General features: G+C 44.1%; 1 protein-coding gene across 2 annotated transcripts in view; it reads left to right on the forward strand.

Annotated features, from left to right (window-relative positions):
• The window catches only part of CACNA2D2 (calcium voltage-gated channel auxiliary subunit alpha2delta 2), a 751645-nt gene that overhangs the window by 590973 nt on the left and 143455 nt on the right, over positions 1-17217 (forward strand). For both annotated transcript variants that reach the window (XM_072989818.2, XM_072989819.2), the window contains exons 7-8: positions 7777-7908; positions 10149-10206. In XM_072989818.2, the coding sequence (XP_072845919.1) occupies positions 7777-7908; positions 10149-10206 (190 nt within the window). The remainder of the gene's footprint in view (positions 1-7776; positions 7909-10148; positions 10207-17217) is intronic.

Below are 17217 nucleotides of genomic sequence, written 5' to 3' on the forward strand. Positions count from 1 at the left end.
CACATAGGAATCCACTGAATATATGTGAGATCTGTGATTTCTAACAAGTAATGTGTCAGGAGAAGAGTGCACAGCTCCCAGATGTAAAATCAGCATCTTGTCTAGTCAGAGGAAGCACACATTTGCTTTAACATGTGATTTGACCCCCTGGGCTCCAAGAGGTTGATGGTCCTTTCTGCTTTGTTCTTTATCCAAGCTGCATGAATGTACAACCCCTCAAAGAAGGCTTCCAGGGCTGAGAGGCTGACCTCTCAGATCAGGAAGGCGGAGTCTGGTCCCTGGATGGGAATTCTTCTCTACAGAAGAATTGGAATTCTCTCCCATTTTGAAGAACGGTGGACAATGGATTTAGCTCTGGCTTAGAGCAGTTTGAGATCTGCATCCAGAAGTCCAGGAGGAAGGTCTGCAATGGGATAGAATGGATCTCACCTGCTAGTTTAGTTTGTGGCAGGAGACACATCACTCTTAACTCTCTTAGCTCTCTATAAGTTCCACACTCTTAACTGCCTACCTTAACTCCTCACTATACCACACTCTCTAACTCCCACAGACTAACTCTTCTACTTCAGACTTCTATCTCTGACTCAAACTGGCTTCTCACATAAGACTCTCCTCTCTGACTCACTAACTCACTCCCAAAACTCCTCTTCTTTGCCTCACCCCTCCCTTCTCGTTTCTCTGGCTCCGCCTCCCAACAGCTCCCATTGGTACATGCAAATAACCTCCTACATGAGCCAAAGCAGGGTGATTTCCACAATCCTTTCTAAGCCAGCCTGGATTTGTTCATTGTAGAGAAGAGCCATGCAATGGTGGGTCAGCTAAGGCAGGGTGCTTCTAATTTTTCACAGTGAGGGCCACATAATATATTTTCCATATTTTCGAGGAACACACACGCATGCACTCCCACTCACCTACCTGCCCACACTCCTGCCCGCACACACGCACACACTCCCATGCCCCCACCCATTCGCACTCCCACCCTCCCACCTGCCCTCCCATGCACCCGCATGCACTCCCACCATCCCGCATGTACACACACACACATGCACAGGCCAAATAAAAAGGCAAGATGGGATGGATGTGGCCCACAGGCCATACTTTGGAGACCTCTGAGCTAGGGCATTTATGACTGCTCTTCCTACCCTGTTCTCAACTGTGATACCCCTCATAATTGTACTAGATCTTTCTTATATGAACTCTTTCCAGTGGCTGATGGAAATATTAGGGGAGTGGTTAGAACAATAATCTTTGAACTGCAGAGCTGGAAAGCATTCTGTGGATCATCAAGTCCAGCCCCTGTCAAGGAGGCACAGTGGGGAATTGAACCCCCAACCTCTGGCTCCACAGCCAGAGACCTAAGTCTCTGAGTTATCCAGCAGTTCAAAGGCAAGCACAGGGTCTAAGGAGCCCACACATCCTACCTAGGTGCTATGTTGGGCCTTAGGATTCTCCTGTTCCACTTTCCTATGAAGAATCTCTTTCCCCTTCGTTGCTTGTCACTTCTTTTTCATCCATTGTCCTCCTTCTTCACTATTCAAAGTCTTTCTCCCACAGGGAAACTTGAAGATAAAATGGAATTCCTGAAGAAGCCCTACCTTCTCACCCCCAGAGATAGGCCTTCTCCGGACTAGTCAGCCTCCCATAAATGAGGAAAAATCTTCAGATTGTGCTCTTTTTCTGTCCCCTCAGACAGGGAAGGTGGAGGAGACCTTTCAAATCTATTCTTCCATGCTGTGGGATGTATCTATGCTTTCTCTGTGTGTATATATTTTCATTTATAGGCTTTGTATAAGAGATGGAGTGAACGAAATAAATTTACTCACACAGAATGCCAAACTTGAGACCTAGAAACTTTTGTTGTTTAGTCGTTACATCGTGTCCGACCCTTCGTGACCCCATGGACCAGAGCACAGCAGGCCCTCCTGTCTTCAGAAACTTAGAAACTTACATAGGCTCAAACTAGGTAGGATGTCAAAGCTAAAATTCACAACCACTTTATTTGTGCGTGTTTAACTAATGGGAACTGAGTGGATGATATTATTGTCACAGAGGAGTAACCTTTTCCTGAACTACTACAACATAGTTCAAATCCCCACCTCAGGTGATATGAGCCCCCAAAGAAAGCTTGCATGCTTTCCCTGTGAGAAATAGTGGTCTGCAGATCTTGCACATGAAGAAAAGGTTTATTTATCCTCACCTCACAGCTCCCAGACAAATTGTTATTCATATTAGTGATTACTTTAGGTATATCCCAAGTGGATATATGTGCCTACGGAGATATTTAAATGTTGCAAGTTTCCATTATTTATTGCTAGGCATTTTAAATGTGCTTGACATTGCAGTGGCTAATAACCAAATATTAATACAGTATGTTTATCATTGAATCCTACCTGGGAGGTATACAGTAAATACTAGAGTCATTGGAGGGGGTAGGGGTGGGGAAACGAAGCACAAAAGGTCACCGCTATTTGGGCATGCAGCACAAGATGGGGTAAGGCTCTTTTCAAACATCCCACATCCCTGAAGCCTTCAGATTTCAGTTATTAAGGGCATAGTATTATGCATCAGGGTGTTGCACAAAATCTCTCACAGGTCCTAGAAATTTAAATATATATATTGTACAGAATATCTATACACACATTGATTTGGTTTGTGTGTTTTTTAGCACCTTAAAGACTAACAGATTAATACATGTAGTGCCAGGTCGGTTGGCCAGTATATCCTTTGCTCTGTTTAAGTGATGCGATTTATCTAGCAGGCCAAGCAAGTGGTCTGTAATGATCCCTGGGGTTTTCATCAAAGGGTGGTTGGTATAACAGACTTCAACAGGAGGGGTTTCTAAAAGAGCTGAATACATACCGGGGCTATCTGCTGTTTTCCCAAATACATAGATGCAGCAGTATTGTGTCTTTTTTTTTTCAGCAATGTGAAACTAATCCAGAACCAGAGAAACTTGGCCTTTCTAGATTTTTCAGTGAGAAACCACTTAAAGTTACATAAGCAGACCTGGTGCCCCCGGCTTTGTGAGTACTCTGATGTGCTCTCAAAACTTCTATACGTACAAGTAGGCTCCACATTTATATGCAGTGGTGAAGTAAATGTGTGTACAAAGCTGCCTCCCCCATCCAGCACAGATAGACTGGCACACATGTACATGTGCCCAACAGCTCAACCCGAGAAGCGTCAGCTCTCAGTGAAGCTGATTGGATTGATGCCATGCACTAGATGTAATGCTTTCAGTCTCCTGCAGCAAGCAAACTCCTACAGCAGGCAGGCTCCCTGGCTGTGAGCAGCAATCAGATTGGACAACCATCATCCTCTCCATATAGCCATCCTCTTGACAGCACTGACATTTGAAAGGAACTGGCCCTAAGAGCATTTTCATTATTCTCTTGTGATCCTGGCTGCTTCTGCTTTGGGTGGGAGCTGCTTTATGGTTGCTTTGGTTCCCCCACAAGCCTGTGGGGTCAGTCTCTTTAAGAGGATCTCTCTTTTGCCCTGTCTGGTTTAGTAAAACTGAATTTTATGTGGCAGGGCCATTGCTTGCTACCCATTCAGCCCCCCTCCCCAAAAAAACTCCACATCCATGTTTCCCACTTGATATCCATCCCAGTGGGACCTACAAGAACATAGTCCTTGCTGTGTTCTTGCTCCAAACCCACAGGACACAGGAAGGCACATCTATTGAACAACCAGTTTAACTTATGGAACATCAGCAAATTTATCTTCTGTTGTAAAACCTTGAATGTTGTTTTTTTATAAATATGTATATGCTGTTGTTTTTTTCAGAGCCATGTTGGGGTCCAGTTAAATAGCTTGCAATATAATAAGCCTACAACAGAAAAATTAATTGAAAACAAATAATGAAGGTATTCAAAACAGCATCATAAACAATTTGGGGATGGGACAGCATCAAAAACACATTTAAATAAAACAACATGAGACTACATTTCAATGCCCACTTACTGAGAAGGAAGTCCTGTTCAACAATAAAATGTTGTTTGCCTAATTTGTGTTGTAAACCACCCCAAGACCGCTTCAGCACTATGGGCTGATATATAAAATGAAACAACAACTTGCAGGGCTTTCTTCTGAACAGACACCTGTAGGCTTGTGCTGTTAACTCTTGCTGAGGGTTGAGAGGAAAGGGCTAATTTACTTTGGCATATCAAAATGAAGCTTATCCCTCTATGTGAAAAATACATAACCAACACCTGCTTCCGTATCTGACCCACAGGCAAAGACGACCTGTTACAATTTCTGCTTTCACACTTAAGACTGTTTGTGGAGGGCCAGTCTGGCTTTGGTATGTTGACCAACATGATAGCTATCAAGTTCCCAGAGCAACCTTCAGCATCCTGCATTCAGCAAATTTTCCTGATCTGAAGTGACCACCTACCTTGCAGATCACCATTGCAATATTGTCCATGGTGCCCTTTTCCACTAACCAAGCTGGCTAAGGAATTCTGGGATCTGGAGTTTTTTTAAAAAAGTATTTTTTCCAAGTTCTATACACAAAGGCCCTGGTATGAATTAAGATGCTACCAATTAGCCAAATTGCCACACCTTAACAGCGTTAAACTTTGCAGCATGCTTAGGTTAACACCAATACTCCTGAAAGGGTAAATATGCAAGGAAGAAGTTGAGAAACAATCTTAATCCAAATCCCATCTGTAATTTTCTTCCCAACCCCCCCATCTGACATTACTTTCCCCTTGCATGTGCATGTGCTCATATGCAACCACAAAATGCACCATTCAGCCTCAGATCGCCCTTGCCCAGGGAATGTTTCTCAGCCTCACTGCTTTATTTGCCTACGGAGGTGCTCCCCCCACTCACCCCACTCCATTCCCCCACCCCAAGTTGCTTCTGGTTTTGCCACAGATGCATCTTTCCAAAGCTACCTCCTTAGCAGGTCGCTTAGCAGTGTGGGGTGCTTGCCCCCGTGTTCGTAGGCCGCCATATTTTATGTCCCCTGCTACTGAAAGGAACATTTACATGTCATCAGTGCTCTGACAGGGCGGTAAGCTTTGTGCAATCTCTTCTGAGTCATGTTCCGAGCACTGAAGGGAGAAGGTCAAAGCCTTTCCTTTTCTGCAGAGAGAATGATCTCATCCATGCATACAGTGGGGTGCCTTTACAGTCTCAGACATGAACAGAGATGATAATGGATACAGCTTCTGGGAAAGCCACAGGGAAGGACTGATATATACAAAAAGACATCTAGGAAATCAGGCCAGAGTTCACTTGCAATGTGGTGGGAGGCAGGAAAGCTGTGCATATTTCCAGAGGTGTCCCAGAGGGAAAGATCTATCCGTATGAACCAACAAAGGCATTGCTCTCTCTTGCATCTGTCACTTGGATGGGACTCCGGAATCTGTTAGCACTTGCTGGCATGCTTCTCTGTGATACCTTGAACCCATGGTGGCTGGTGCCCACTGAATTTGGTGAGGCAGAAGGCACAGCACAAGGTGGGCAGAGCCAGGGGTGACAAGCCCAGTGGGAGCAAAAGTGACAGCACACACACACACACACACACACACACACACACACACACGGACATACACACACATAGAGGCAAGGATTGGCACATGTCCACAGGGAAGAGGGGCTGAGGTGAGGTCTTGAAATCCTCCAGTCCTGCAGAAGGCAGGCAGAAGTAGGTTGTCTGGGGGGGGGGAGGTGGTAGCCTGACCCTGAGTTACTCCTTTTGCATTCATGGACCAGCCTCCACTGCTTGGTGCCATCTCTGAACCTACTTCTGCATAGTTTTGGGTTGGGGCTGGATATGATGAAAACTCAGCTGCTGCCCTGCTGTGAGAACTGTGTCCTCTGCTATTCTAAGAAATCTCTGAAACGCTCTGCCGGAAAAGGACTACACGCGATCATCATAGAAAGAACACAAGAGCTTGACTAAACTGATGATGCGTTTTTGGGGGAGGGTGCCTTGCACTTTTTTTGTCCTCCTGCCAAATCCATCTGCTCCACTCAGGCAGCAGTTTTTGAGGAATTTCTTCTCTTGATTCTCTCCCCTTGAGTGCCATTCTTCGAGGCTTCTGGGGTTGTGGAGGGAGACAAGAAGAAGAAGGAGAGAGAGAGGTAGGAGAGAGAGAGAGGAGAGAGAGAGAGAGCTATTCCAGCACCAACATGAAACCAAATGCCAGTTCTTCTGCATATTTGTTAAATCCCAGCCCCAGCTGATTAATCATTGTCAGGCCACTCTGAGCTTATCACTTTCCTTAATAGCTGAATAATTTAAAACCCCTGTTTGCTGGCGTCTTAATTGCTTTTGCATTAGACACAAGGGCCACCAGGAATGCAGAATGGGACCAGTCCCAGTAGCCAGCCTTCCTTCCTTCCTTCCTTCCTTCCTTCCTTCCTTCCTTCCTTCCTTCCTTCCTTCCTTCCTTCCTTCCTTCCTTCCTTCCTTCCTACATTGGTCTCTCTTTGGAAGTGGCTTATTTGGGGAGGGGGGGGAATTGGGTGCAGTTCCTAAAGGGGATGCAGGCAATTTATTTCCCATCTGCTGCAGGTAGCCAGAGGGACAAATGTACTTCATGATGTGCTAACTCATATTCTTCAGAAAGCTTTAGTATTTTTGTCCTCAGAATGAAATTTAATGGCTTGATAGAAGCAGGACAAAACTGTGCATGAATGTCTTTACCATAGGTTATAAAGGAAGAAACGAAAGGGTATCTTCAGGTATGTGTGGTAGGACTGTATAGTCCCAATAAATGGCACAAATTTAATGCAGGAAAAAGAACCTTATAAATTAGTCTATTGTGAGTAATAATTGCGTATTGTAACAGAAGGCACATCCGACACTATTGATCTAATGCTATCAACCAGGTTTCTGCAACTGGTGTTGTTTACCATGTTGGCTCACAATGGTGGTGGTTGCAGTCCAACACAGCTAAAGAGTATTAGGCTGGGAAAGGCTGCCATGGAGAGTTTTCCAGTTGGTTCTTGGGTTTGCCAGTATCTTCATTTTGAAACAAATGTTGTACAAAATGCAACCAACTGTGTCTTACGTAGCTGAGTTTAAGGGGAAATCACTTTATTTAGCATAATCCTTTCTGCTGTTTACTGGACTTTTAAAAACATGATTGCATGTTATATACCAGGCTGGGCAAGAAGCAGGCTGATAGTCATTTCTGCAGTCCCCAGAGCCACCTGAAAACCCCACAAATCTAAAAAAAATTAGGCAGGAGGGACTGCTCAGAAAGCCTGCGTACTGTATGTGCCTCTAGGAAGCATGAGCATCAGTTTTACTATGTGTTGAGGGCTTCCCAGCATCCTAGAGCCTTCATGTCCCCCTGCAAACAACAACTAACTGGCTTCCTAAAAGAAGGAGAATGCTGAGCATGTTGCATAGCAAATGGTCATTTAGAAAAGATCGATGGGGACAAGATGACCAAACCTACCTAGCTGCCCTTCTCTCCCCACCCATCCCAATTCCTTGTTTCATGTTTTGGTATGTTTTTATGAGTTCGTGTATGCTTATATTTGATGAATGCATCAGAAGCATTACTCGGGCTGCACCCTCTCATAATGGAACTGGTGGCATTGAGCCCAGAAAGGAATACAGAGTATTGCCAAAGTCAGTCCCCTGGCTGATATCTGTCTTCACAGATCCATTAATAAGAGATCAACACAATCATATCCATATATTTTCATGGAAGCATTATCTATATTTTAAATGGCAAGAGACCCCTTCCAGCCTTTGGTCTCCAAACCCTGAGCGCACTAACTGTGTTCCCTTTCTCTCTCTTGCAGCCACTGTAATCCTCAATGAGCTGAACTGGACTGAAGCTCTGGAGGACGTATTTGTTGAAAATCGAAAAGAAGACCCCTCTCTGCTGTGGCAGGTCTTTGGAAGTGCCACGGGAGTGACTCGTTTCTATCCAGGTTTGTGCCCCATCTGGAAATTTTTAAAAGTCAGAAACATGCCGCTGTGGATTAAAACGATGATTACTACTGCCCTATTTGAAATAGGAAGAAGGTATATCCAGTGATGTAGCATAATTCCTTGTAAACTTCGTATACTCATTGTTTTAGCTTTAAATGTTCTCTTTTAATGATGTAAGCTATCGTGGGTGCTTTTTAAAGAGAAAGGCTGGGTAAAAATATTTTAAATAAATAAAATAATAAATAAATCCCAGTAGAGGGGAGTGGATTATTTTTTTCCAATAGTCCCATGCCACCGTCTTTCAATACTGGCCCATTCCAAAGGTACAGCTTGGCTCAATACCAACATTGCTGGGAGCTTTAGAAGATGGAACACAATGATGTCCACATCGCCCTCCCTCCCTTCCTCTCCTGCCTTCTGACCAGGATTCCACAGAATGGGCAAGCTGACAGAGGTGATTCACCTTATGTAAACAATTGGGTGTCAGATCTAGTAGCAGTAGCAGCACCCAGCATCTTGGGGCAGTTATCAGAGCCACAGTAGTGGTTTATAGCATCTTTATGCCCGTCTACTCTACCCACACATGCACACAGTGATCTTTCACACTCCCTCCCTCTTTTAAATCAAAGTTTCAGGCTTCTGATGCACCAGCTGGCTGGGTTTGTGAAAACGGTCAATTAAATCCCCACAATGTCCTGGAGGAAAACTGTTATCAGGGACATTGTGGGAAATAAAATGATGGCTTTCCTGAACCTTGTCCAGGTGCCGAGTACATTTGAAATCTCCTACTACTGCTGCAGTTGTTATTGTCTAGTGAGCTTGCCATGGAGAGGCCATGCCAAGATCAGAGGATGTCCATCTGATGTGACTTTGTCCGGAGCTTCCTCAAATGCAATGCCAGCCTAGAAATGGAGGGTGCTTTTGGACAGAGGATTCCTCGCACTCCACTTCTAGAAGCATCAATCATTGATTTCAGCTTCTCCACCTTAGCCGATTATTTTATCCCTGTTGATGGTCTAAGTAGGGAGCACCCTTCACCCCCAAATGGTGGGGTGCCTCCCTGCTGCATTCACAGACTTCTGGTTAAGAAAAAGGACAGAGTCACTGGTGGAAAAACACAGTAAGACTACAGATTCATGGCAGTGCAATGGACTGTGAAACATCTGTGCTTTTCCATTCTACACTCAACTGTTTACTCTCGTCTTCTTTCCTCTGTCTTTTCACCTGCCTACATCCGATTCATCTTCATCTCATTCTTTTATACAGTAATTGTGAAAAATAGGTCACTAGGAGACCCATTTCACAGATCATCTACTCTCTGATTCTGATGACCCCTACAGAAGAGCTTTCCCCAAAATAATATATTTTTTAAAGACAGTGGGGAATAATGTTGCATTAGCACAGCATCCATGCCCCTAGTATGCATTCAGTCTGGTGAGAAGTTGGGATCTTGAACCCATCTAGAATGCTACTCCTTATTATACATACTGAGAGTGGATAAGTAATTCTTTCTCCACCTAATCTAATAACACTGTTCTGAGATTCTAAGACAGAGAATGAAACACAAATAGATGAGAAAGAGAGAGAGAGGTTGTTTTAGAGGACAGAAGGCAAATTCAGCAAAGCCCAGTTTTTCATGCATTTGTGGTTTAGTCATGAAATCCAGTCATAAAAATATGGCACAGAGTACGTTTTCAAAAGGATTCATTTTGATAGTAGTTGTTATGTGCTGTCAAGCTAGAATCGACTTACAGCTATCCTAATAAGGTTTTCAAGGTAAGTGAGATATTTAAGTGGTTTCTACCAATTCCATAACCCTAATGAGTTTCCATGGCTGAGCAGGAATTCACTCTGATCTCGTCCATCACTCTATCTACTACACCACACTGGATATCTGTTCTGATTACTATCTTATAACTATTAAGCACTGTTCGCAACATAAGGTGAATGGGTATGATTTAGGGAAAATAAAAAACAAAGGTAAATGAATTAAAGGACAGCCATTTTGTTTTTAAAAATCTAAAAATAAAAACCTGAAAATAAAATGTGAGGATATCTCTTGTTGTATATGACTCTGTTCAATTTCTGTATGTTCTATTACTACTATGTCTGGTGCATTATGTTCAAGGTATCTATCAGTTTGGATCCAGAAATCCCACATGATCTTGACATTGTTGTTGTTGTTGTTATCTTCTGTACTTCCACAAAAAGTCATGCACTTTATTCCTTCTTATTCCAGCCAGCCCTTGGAGGGCACCCAATAAGATTGACCTGTATGATGTCCGACGAAGGCCTTGGTAAGTGGACGTTACAAGACCCCAAAGTAAACCTTGTGTTCAGAGGATGATAAATAGTGTATCTTTGGCTCAGAGTTGCCTAAAAATTTTTTTAAAGCCAGGTTCCTGTTGTGGCATTATAGTTGTGCATCTCCCACTGTGCTTTCTTGTTCACTCCAGAAGACCTGTTCGAGTACAGTATTTAGAATAATAGTCAGTTAGAATCTAAGTGGTAGTGCTGTGGATTAAACCGCAGAAGCCTCTGTGCTGCAAGATGAGAAGACCTGCAGTTGTAAGATCGAATCCACACATTGGAGTGAGTGCCCGTCGCTTGTCCCAGCTCCTGCCAACCTAGCGGTTCGAAAGCATGCAAAATGCGAGTAGATAAATAGGTACCACCACAGTGGGAAGGTAGCGGCGTTCCGTGTCTAGTCCCACTGGCCACATGACCACGGAAGATTGTCTATGGACAAACGCTATCTCTATGGGTTGGAAATGGAGATGAGCACCGCCCCCTAGAGTCAGACACGACTGGACAAATTGTCAGGGGGAACCTTAACCTTTACCTCTACCTAGAATCTAGTGCCAAAGTACTGGCAAAAAAACACAGAGCTGCTCCTGGGGCATAATTTGGAACCTGAGATCAGGAACAACTGTATCTACCTCTACCCTTGATGGGGTCAATTTGCCCTCACTGGACTGTAGCCATTTTCTGGCTTCCACAAGCAACTTCCCTTCTTGCAGTAGGATGCACGAGTGATTGCACGTTCTTTGACCAGGAGTGTAAACCGACCCCTACTGGATTCCTAAGTGATTACACAATGGGGATAGCCAACTTGTTCTTGTTGCACAACTGCTTGTACAACAGTACAATCTAGTACAAGTATGCATGTGGATATTTACGTTAGACAAACATTGGATAGGATCTTGGCTGTAGACTTAGGAACAACTCAGATGTGTTTATTGCTTCCGACTGTGTTCTCATCTTCACTGGGGACATTCGAAGTTGCTTACTAGGAAATCTTCTACCCTGCACTGACTGGTTGAGTTCACACCTGCTTAGTTTTAACAGTTTAAAAGTGTGTGTGTGCAGAGCAGTCTGGTGTGATCTATTCCCTGACATCCACACACACAAGGAAATGTGATCCATCCTGACCCTAATCCATGCTGAGGCAGGATCTTTTTGTTCCAGTTGTGGGGCTTCTGCTTTGGGGGGCTGGGCTGAAGCCATTGTTCAGCAGATGAAAGAGTTGCTATAAGGGAGACTCCTCCTGTTAAAGTAACCCTTTCCAGTACGATCAGGTGCATGCCTTTGCAGCCATCCAGTCGTATCCTTGGACTCATGGAGGGACCCTGCACTTCTGGATTTGTGTCTGCACTACTGGCCAAGATATACCTGATAGCACCATATTTTTCTGAGGCTTACAGTCAGTTCCAAATATTCTGGCAGGAGCGACCACCTCGCTGTCTTGCCATGAACGAAGAGCTATAGAATTCCTGGTCACCTTTTTAAGGGAGTAGAAGAGAACAGTAAATCTCTATATTCCAGCATAGTCAAGGATGGCTCAGCCACTAGGGGAAGGGGGAGCACAATGCAGGTAGCATGATTTTAGACGCACAATGGTCTCAGGATGGGAAAGAAGTCTATTTACCTTATCATGAGGTTGCCTCAACCTTCATGTTGCAAATTAGCTTGCTTTTGTTTTGTGGTTAATCGGTTAAGAGGTAAACATGGGCTTTATTTAGAGATGAATTAGTCAGACACAAAACTTTGAAGAAATTGCATGCCTGGAGGGAAATAATGTTAATAAGAGGATGTATTCATTTCCCTTACCATGTGATTTGGAAGGAAGGAAAGCTGGCATATATAGCATCTCACAACGCAGATGTAGGTGAACACTCTAACTTATGCAACAGCAAAATATGGAGAGGTAATAAAATTGAAGCATGTGGGTTGAGGAAATAAAGGATTCAGACAGCATGAGGCTGTCCACGCTGTGTAATTTGGTGTAATCTGGCCCATGGTTAAAAGGTCATTATCTTCAGTGCAATTTATTTTAACTCTTGGTACCAGTCTTGGAAGGCAGAACAAAGAGCTATTTTGCATCTCTGAATTGTCCCCAAAAGATTGCAGGTCCTGGCAGATACAGAAAGATACAGGCCAACCTTCAAAGGGGAAACACAATCAGATGGGATCTTTTTTATTTTGCCAAACAGTGCTATTGGAACCATATACCATAACTATATGCCAGTGCGGATAGGCTAAAATAGCGTCTGTGACATACAGGCAGCTGGTGTTGACATAGACATTGCATCAGCAACTCGTACTCTGATGTCTCTTCAGATCGTATAAATCTTTCACCTTTTGACATTGATCCAGGAGGATCTAGCCATGTTGCTGCAGGAGGAGGACTGAGCAACCAGAGCAAACCCATGAAGTCTTTGGTGTAGAATGGATGCCTTTTCCACCTCTCCTTCCCTCCTTGAGTTTGACACGTGAGAATGTGGGGAAGGGCATCCAGTGGCCATTGCAACTACAACATCCTTGTCCTAGCCTTGCGTACATCCTACACCATAGGTAGCCTGTGTGATGGTGACGAAGCAGGACTAGGGGTGTTCATGTCACCAATAGTAAGGATTGGCATGTGGAACTTAATCTACCTGGCTATAGAGCAGAGATGGAGACTTGCAAGTTGCTGTTGAGTCCAACTTAAGTCACGCTGGTAACTTGACTTGAACTCAATTCAGGTTTTTTGTTTGTTTGTTTTAAACTCAGACTCAACTCATGACTCAGACCCATTTTTTTTGAGTTGCGTTGTCAAGGTAGGAATGGGCCTCCCACCGCCACCATTCTCAGAGGAAGCAGCCCCGGCTTTCCTTCCAGGAGATGGCTGCTTCTTCCACCTGCCACCCAGTTGATAGACCAGTGCATGGGCAGAGGCAGAGGCCAACTCCAGGGAGAAAAGTAGGCGCTCTGTCTCTTTGCATGTGCCGGCCCAGCTTCACTTTCCCAGGCCCGGTGACTGCGTATGCACCCCAACTCAAGACTCAGATTCAAGGCATGGGACTTGGACCTGAAGACGCAGACTCAGACTTGGACCTCAGACCACAAGACTTGGACTAGAGCTGCGACTCAGACCGGAAGACTTGCCAATATCCAGTTGTGTTCAAAATTATTCAACCCCCAATGCTGTAAAGGGGTTTAGGGACTATAGTGTACATTTGGAATTGTATTCAGAATGAAATCCTACAAGGACGTTTTAAAGAACCAAATGCAACTAAAATAACATCAGTTGTTTATGTAATACAGTAGTAAATGTTTCTTTTGTGGTTTCTTCATTGCCACAATTATTCAACCCCTTAAAGACTACCACTCTGAAGAAGAGAGGTTCATTCAGGTGTTTTCGATCAGGTATTGAAAACACCTGTGGATGTCACTGAGCACCAATCAAGCATAATAAGCACCAATTAGGCAGCTTTAAAATGACTGTGATACTCAGCTCCTTCTAGACATTTACTGGTGTGGTTACAAACATGGTGAAGTCAAGAGAATGGTCCAGGAAGACAAGAGAAGAGGTGATTTGTCTTCACAGGAAGGGCAATGGCTATAAGAAGATTGCAAAGAAGTTAAACATACCAAGAGACACCATAGGAAGCATCATTCACAAATTCAAGGCAAAGGGCACTGTTGAAATGCTACCTGGTCGTGGAAGAAAGAAGATGCTGACTTCGACTGCTGTGCGCTACCTAAAGCGTAGAGTGGTGAAAAGTCCCCGTGTGACTGCTGAGGAACTGAAAAAAGATTTGTCAGATGTGGGTACAGAAGTTTCAGCTCAGACAATAAGGCGCACACTGCGTAATGAAGGTCTCCATGCCAGAACCCCCTTGCTGTCTCCCAAGAATAAGAAGAGTCGACTGCAGTATGCCAAAAGTCATGTGGGCAAACCACAAAAGTTGTGGGATAGTGTTCTATGGACTGATGAAACAAAATTAGAACTGTTTGGGCCCATGGATCAACACTATGCTTGGAGGAGGAAGAAAAAGGCATATGACGAAAAGAACACCTTGCCTACTGTGAAGCATGGCGGAGGGTCAATAATGCTTTGGGGCTGTTTTGCTTCTGCAGGTACAGGGAAGCTTCAGCGTGTACAAGGTACCATGAATTCTCTTCAGTACCAGGAGATATTGGATGAAAATGTGATGCAGTCCGTCACACACCTGAGGCTTGGGAGACGTTGGACCTTTCAACAGGACAATGATCCCAAGCATACCTCCAAGTCCACTAGAGCATGGTTGCAGAGGAAAGGCTGGAACATTTTGGAGTGGCCATCGCAGTCACCAGACTTAAATCCGATTGAGAACCTCTGGTGGGACTTAAAGAAAGCAGTTGCAGTGCAGAAACCTAAGAATTTGACTGAACTGGAGGCTTTTGCCCATGAAGAATGGGCGAAGATACCCGTAGATCGCTGCAAGACACTTGTGTCAAGCTATGCTTCACGTTTAAAAGCTGTTATAACTGTAAAAGGATGTTGTACTAAGTACTAAGATTGAATGTCACTTGGGGGTTGAATAAAAACTAATAATGATGTGAGCACAGAAAAGACATTTGTGGTTATTTCATTATAAACTTAAGGTTATATTTCTCTGACCTACAAGTGCCTCTTTCATGTAAATGTAAGCAAGATGACTGAATGATCAAAATCAATGTGAAAATGGCCAAAACATTCAATTTCAGTGGGGGTTGAATAATTTTGAACACAACTGTCCCTGCTATAGAGATAGCCGCTGATGTGGAAGGGGATAGACCCACCTCCCCTGAGATGTTTCTGAACAGACCGATGGCATATTAGGAGAACTCAGCAAAAAGCATGGGAGGGGAGGGGAGAGTGCACCTTCAGGTTTGTCTCTGGCTTCTTCGGCTCCTGTAAATTGTCTCGGCTGCTCTGAACTAACAATGAGCAATGAAATGTAAATGAGCACAGTACACTCAACGCTGCCACTAAAAGGGTCTATTAAGCTGAGGGAGATTTACCAGGCCTTGGGTGCACACAGCCATCCAACAGGCTCTTTCTTCCCTCCCCTCTCCAACACCCTTTCCTATGTCTCCGCTCCCTCCTTCTGTATGAAATTCCAGGTCTGTGAGCAGCCAGCTCTGTCCAATTTTCATTTCACACATCGTTGCCATTGGAAAATGGATACAATAACACAGGCAGGGGCATCCAAGCTGCGGCTCTCATCTGCTTCTCCCCCCCACTTCCCTTTGTGCATCTGGAGAGGAGAAGGGAGAGTGGGTGGGTGAGAGAGAGAGAGAGAGAGAGAGATTATAACCTTAGATACAGATAAATGGGGCAGGGTTACTTCACCCTCCCCACTGAAGTCACCACTATAAATTTAGTCCTTATTTGCCAACAGCTTTGGTGGGCTCTTGGCTTTGGGTAGGGGAGGCTAGAGGGAGAAAAAAACAAGGGGGGGACCCCAAATGTCTCTCAAGGAACACAGCCAGAAGGGCAATGAGATAAATGCAGCACACAATGACAGACTGCATTTTAAAAATGCGGAAAGCTACAAACATCAATTTAGCTACCCGCCATGTTAAGCATGATTGAATCGGTTACAATTAGCCCAGGTAACAGGCACTAGTTTGGCAGCACTAATTATAGCTGTGCGAGTGCAGAGTCCTTAGGATTTAATTTCCCTCCATTCATTTTGAAGCTCTTGAAAATCAGCTGAGCAGGTTTGGCTCTTTATGGAACGTGTGTGTGTGTGTGTGTGTGTGTGTGTGTGTGTGTGTGTGTACACTGCACAAATTATATAAACGGCGGGGCCTTTACTTTGCAGTATGTTACTTTTAGATTGTAGGTAAACACCCTTCCTGTCACACTCAATTATTCCCTGTTTCCAGGACAGGTCTCTCTCTCTCTGTTTTCTCCCCCATGGGGTGAATGACATTGCTTTTGTTACCTGTGTTTTCTTTCACCCAACAGGCTGCGTTGCTTGTTCAAACAAGGATTTACCAGCCATGCAGAGATAGAAAGGTGGGAGGGGGCAAGAAGTCTTGGCTGGGGAAAACAGGGAAGAAATATCTGAGTCAGAGGATGGTTTTCGTTCTTTCTTTCTTTCTTTCTTTCTTTCTTTCTTTAAAAATAGCCTTCATTTGCATAAACAGCACCAACTCGTTTCAAGTCTGTCCTTTAAACTTCAGGTTCCCTGCTTATCTTATGATAGACAAAGCGCAGCCACCGCAGGGCTGCCTGCAGGACAGATAAGGCTCTCTCTGTTGTGCTCTGCAGGTCTGATCTTTTCCATTCTGTAAACTCATTAATGCAGGGATAGGGTGGTGGAGCTGAAAGCTAAGGCCTCTGGGAGTGAGGACTTGGGAGGGCACAGCCTCTGGTTCTTCTACACACCTCAGCTGTGAAGTTTTGTTTTGTTCTTTGTCGGTAGCTGGAGCTTTCAATGTGTATTTGCACAATAACGTAGCCTCCTTCCATTTGAGACCCCCAAGAGAAGGGCCAAGGAAAAGCAGTTGTTCCTAGAATAACATCCAGGCTTCTCTTCAGAAGGGCTGGACCTTTGGGGAGCTGAAAGTGAATGGAAATTAACACAGCCAGATCACCATCTTAAATCAAGCAGCCAAAGATAGCATGCATCTATAAGGAGTATCTTTCACTTCACGGGAGCTGTCTGTGTGCCTTCCGATTTTATCGCACAGCTCTTCAGGAACCATCTCATTCAATCTACCCATATGATTAATAATGTATTTTTTTAATGTTTTTGTTGCATTTATGTATTTTATATATCACATGTTGGGTGCTTTGAATTTAATTTAATTTCCTTTTCCTTTTAGAGTTAGAGTACAAATCATTACATTCGTTTTTAGAAATCACAGCATTGGTTAACACATTTGCTAAACAATAATATGTTACAAAAGGTAACCTATGACTTGTTGAGCATTAATTTCCACACTCAGCTGCATGTGCACATCTGCTTAAAGATCAAGCAACAGCTGTTCTTCATTAAGCTCCACTAGAC

Source organism: Pogona vitticeps, chromosome 2 (assembly GCF_051106095.1).
Source record: "Pogona vitticeps strain Pit_001003342236 chromosome 2, PviZW2.1, whole genome shotgun sequence".
Lineage (NCBI taxonomy): Eukaryota > Metazoa > Chordata > Lepidosauria > Squamata > Agamidae > Pogona > Pogona vitticeps.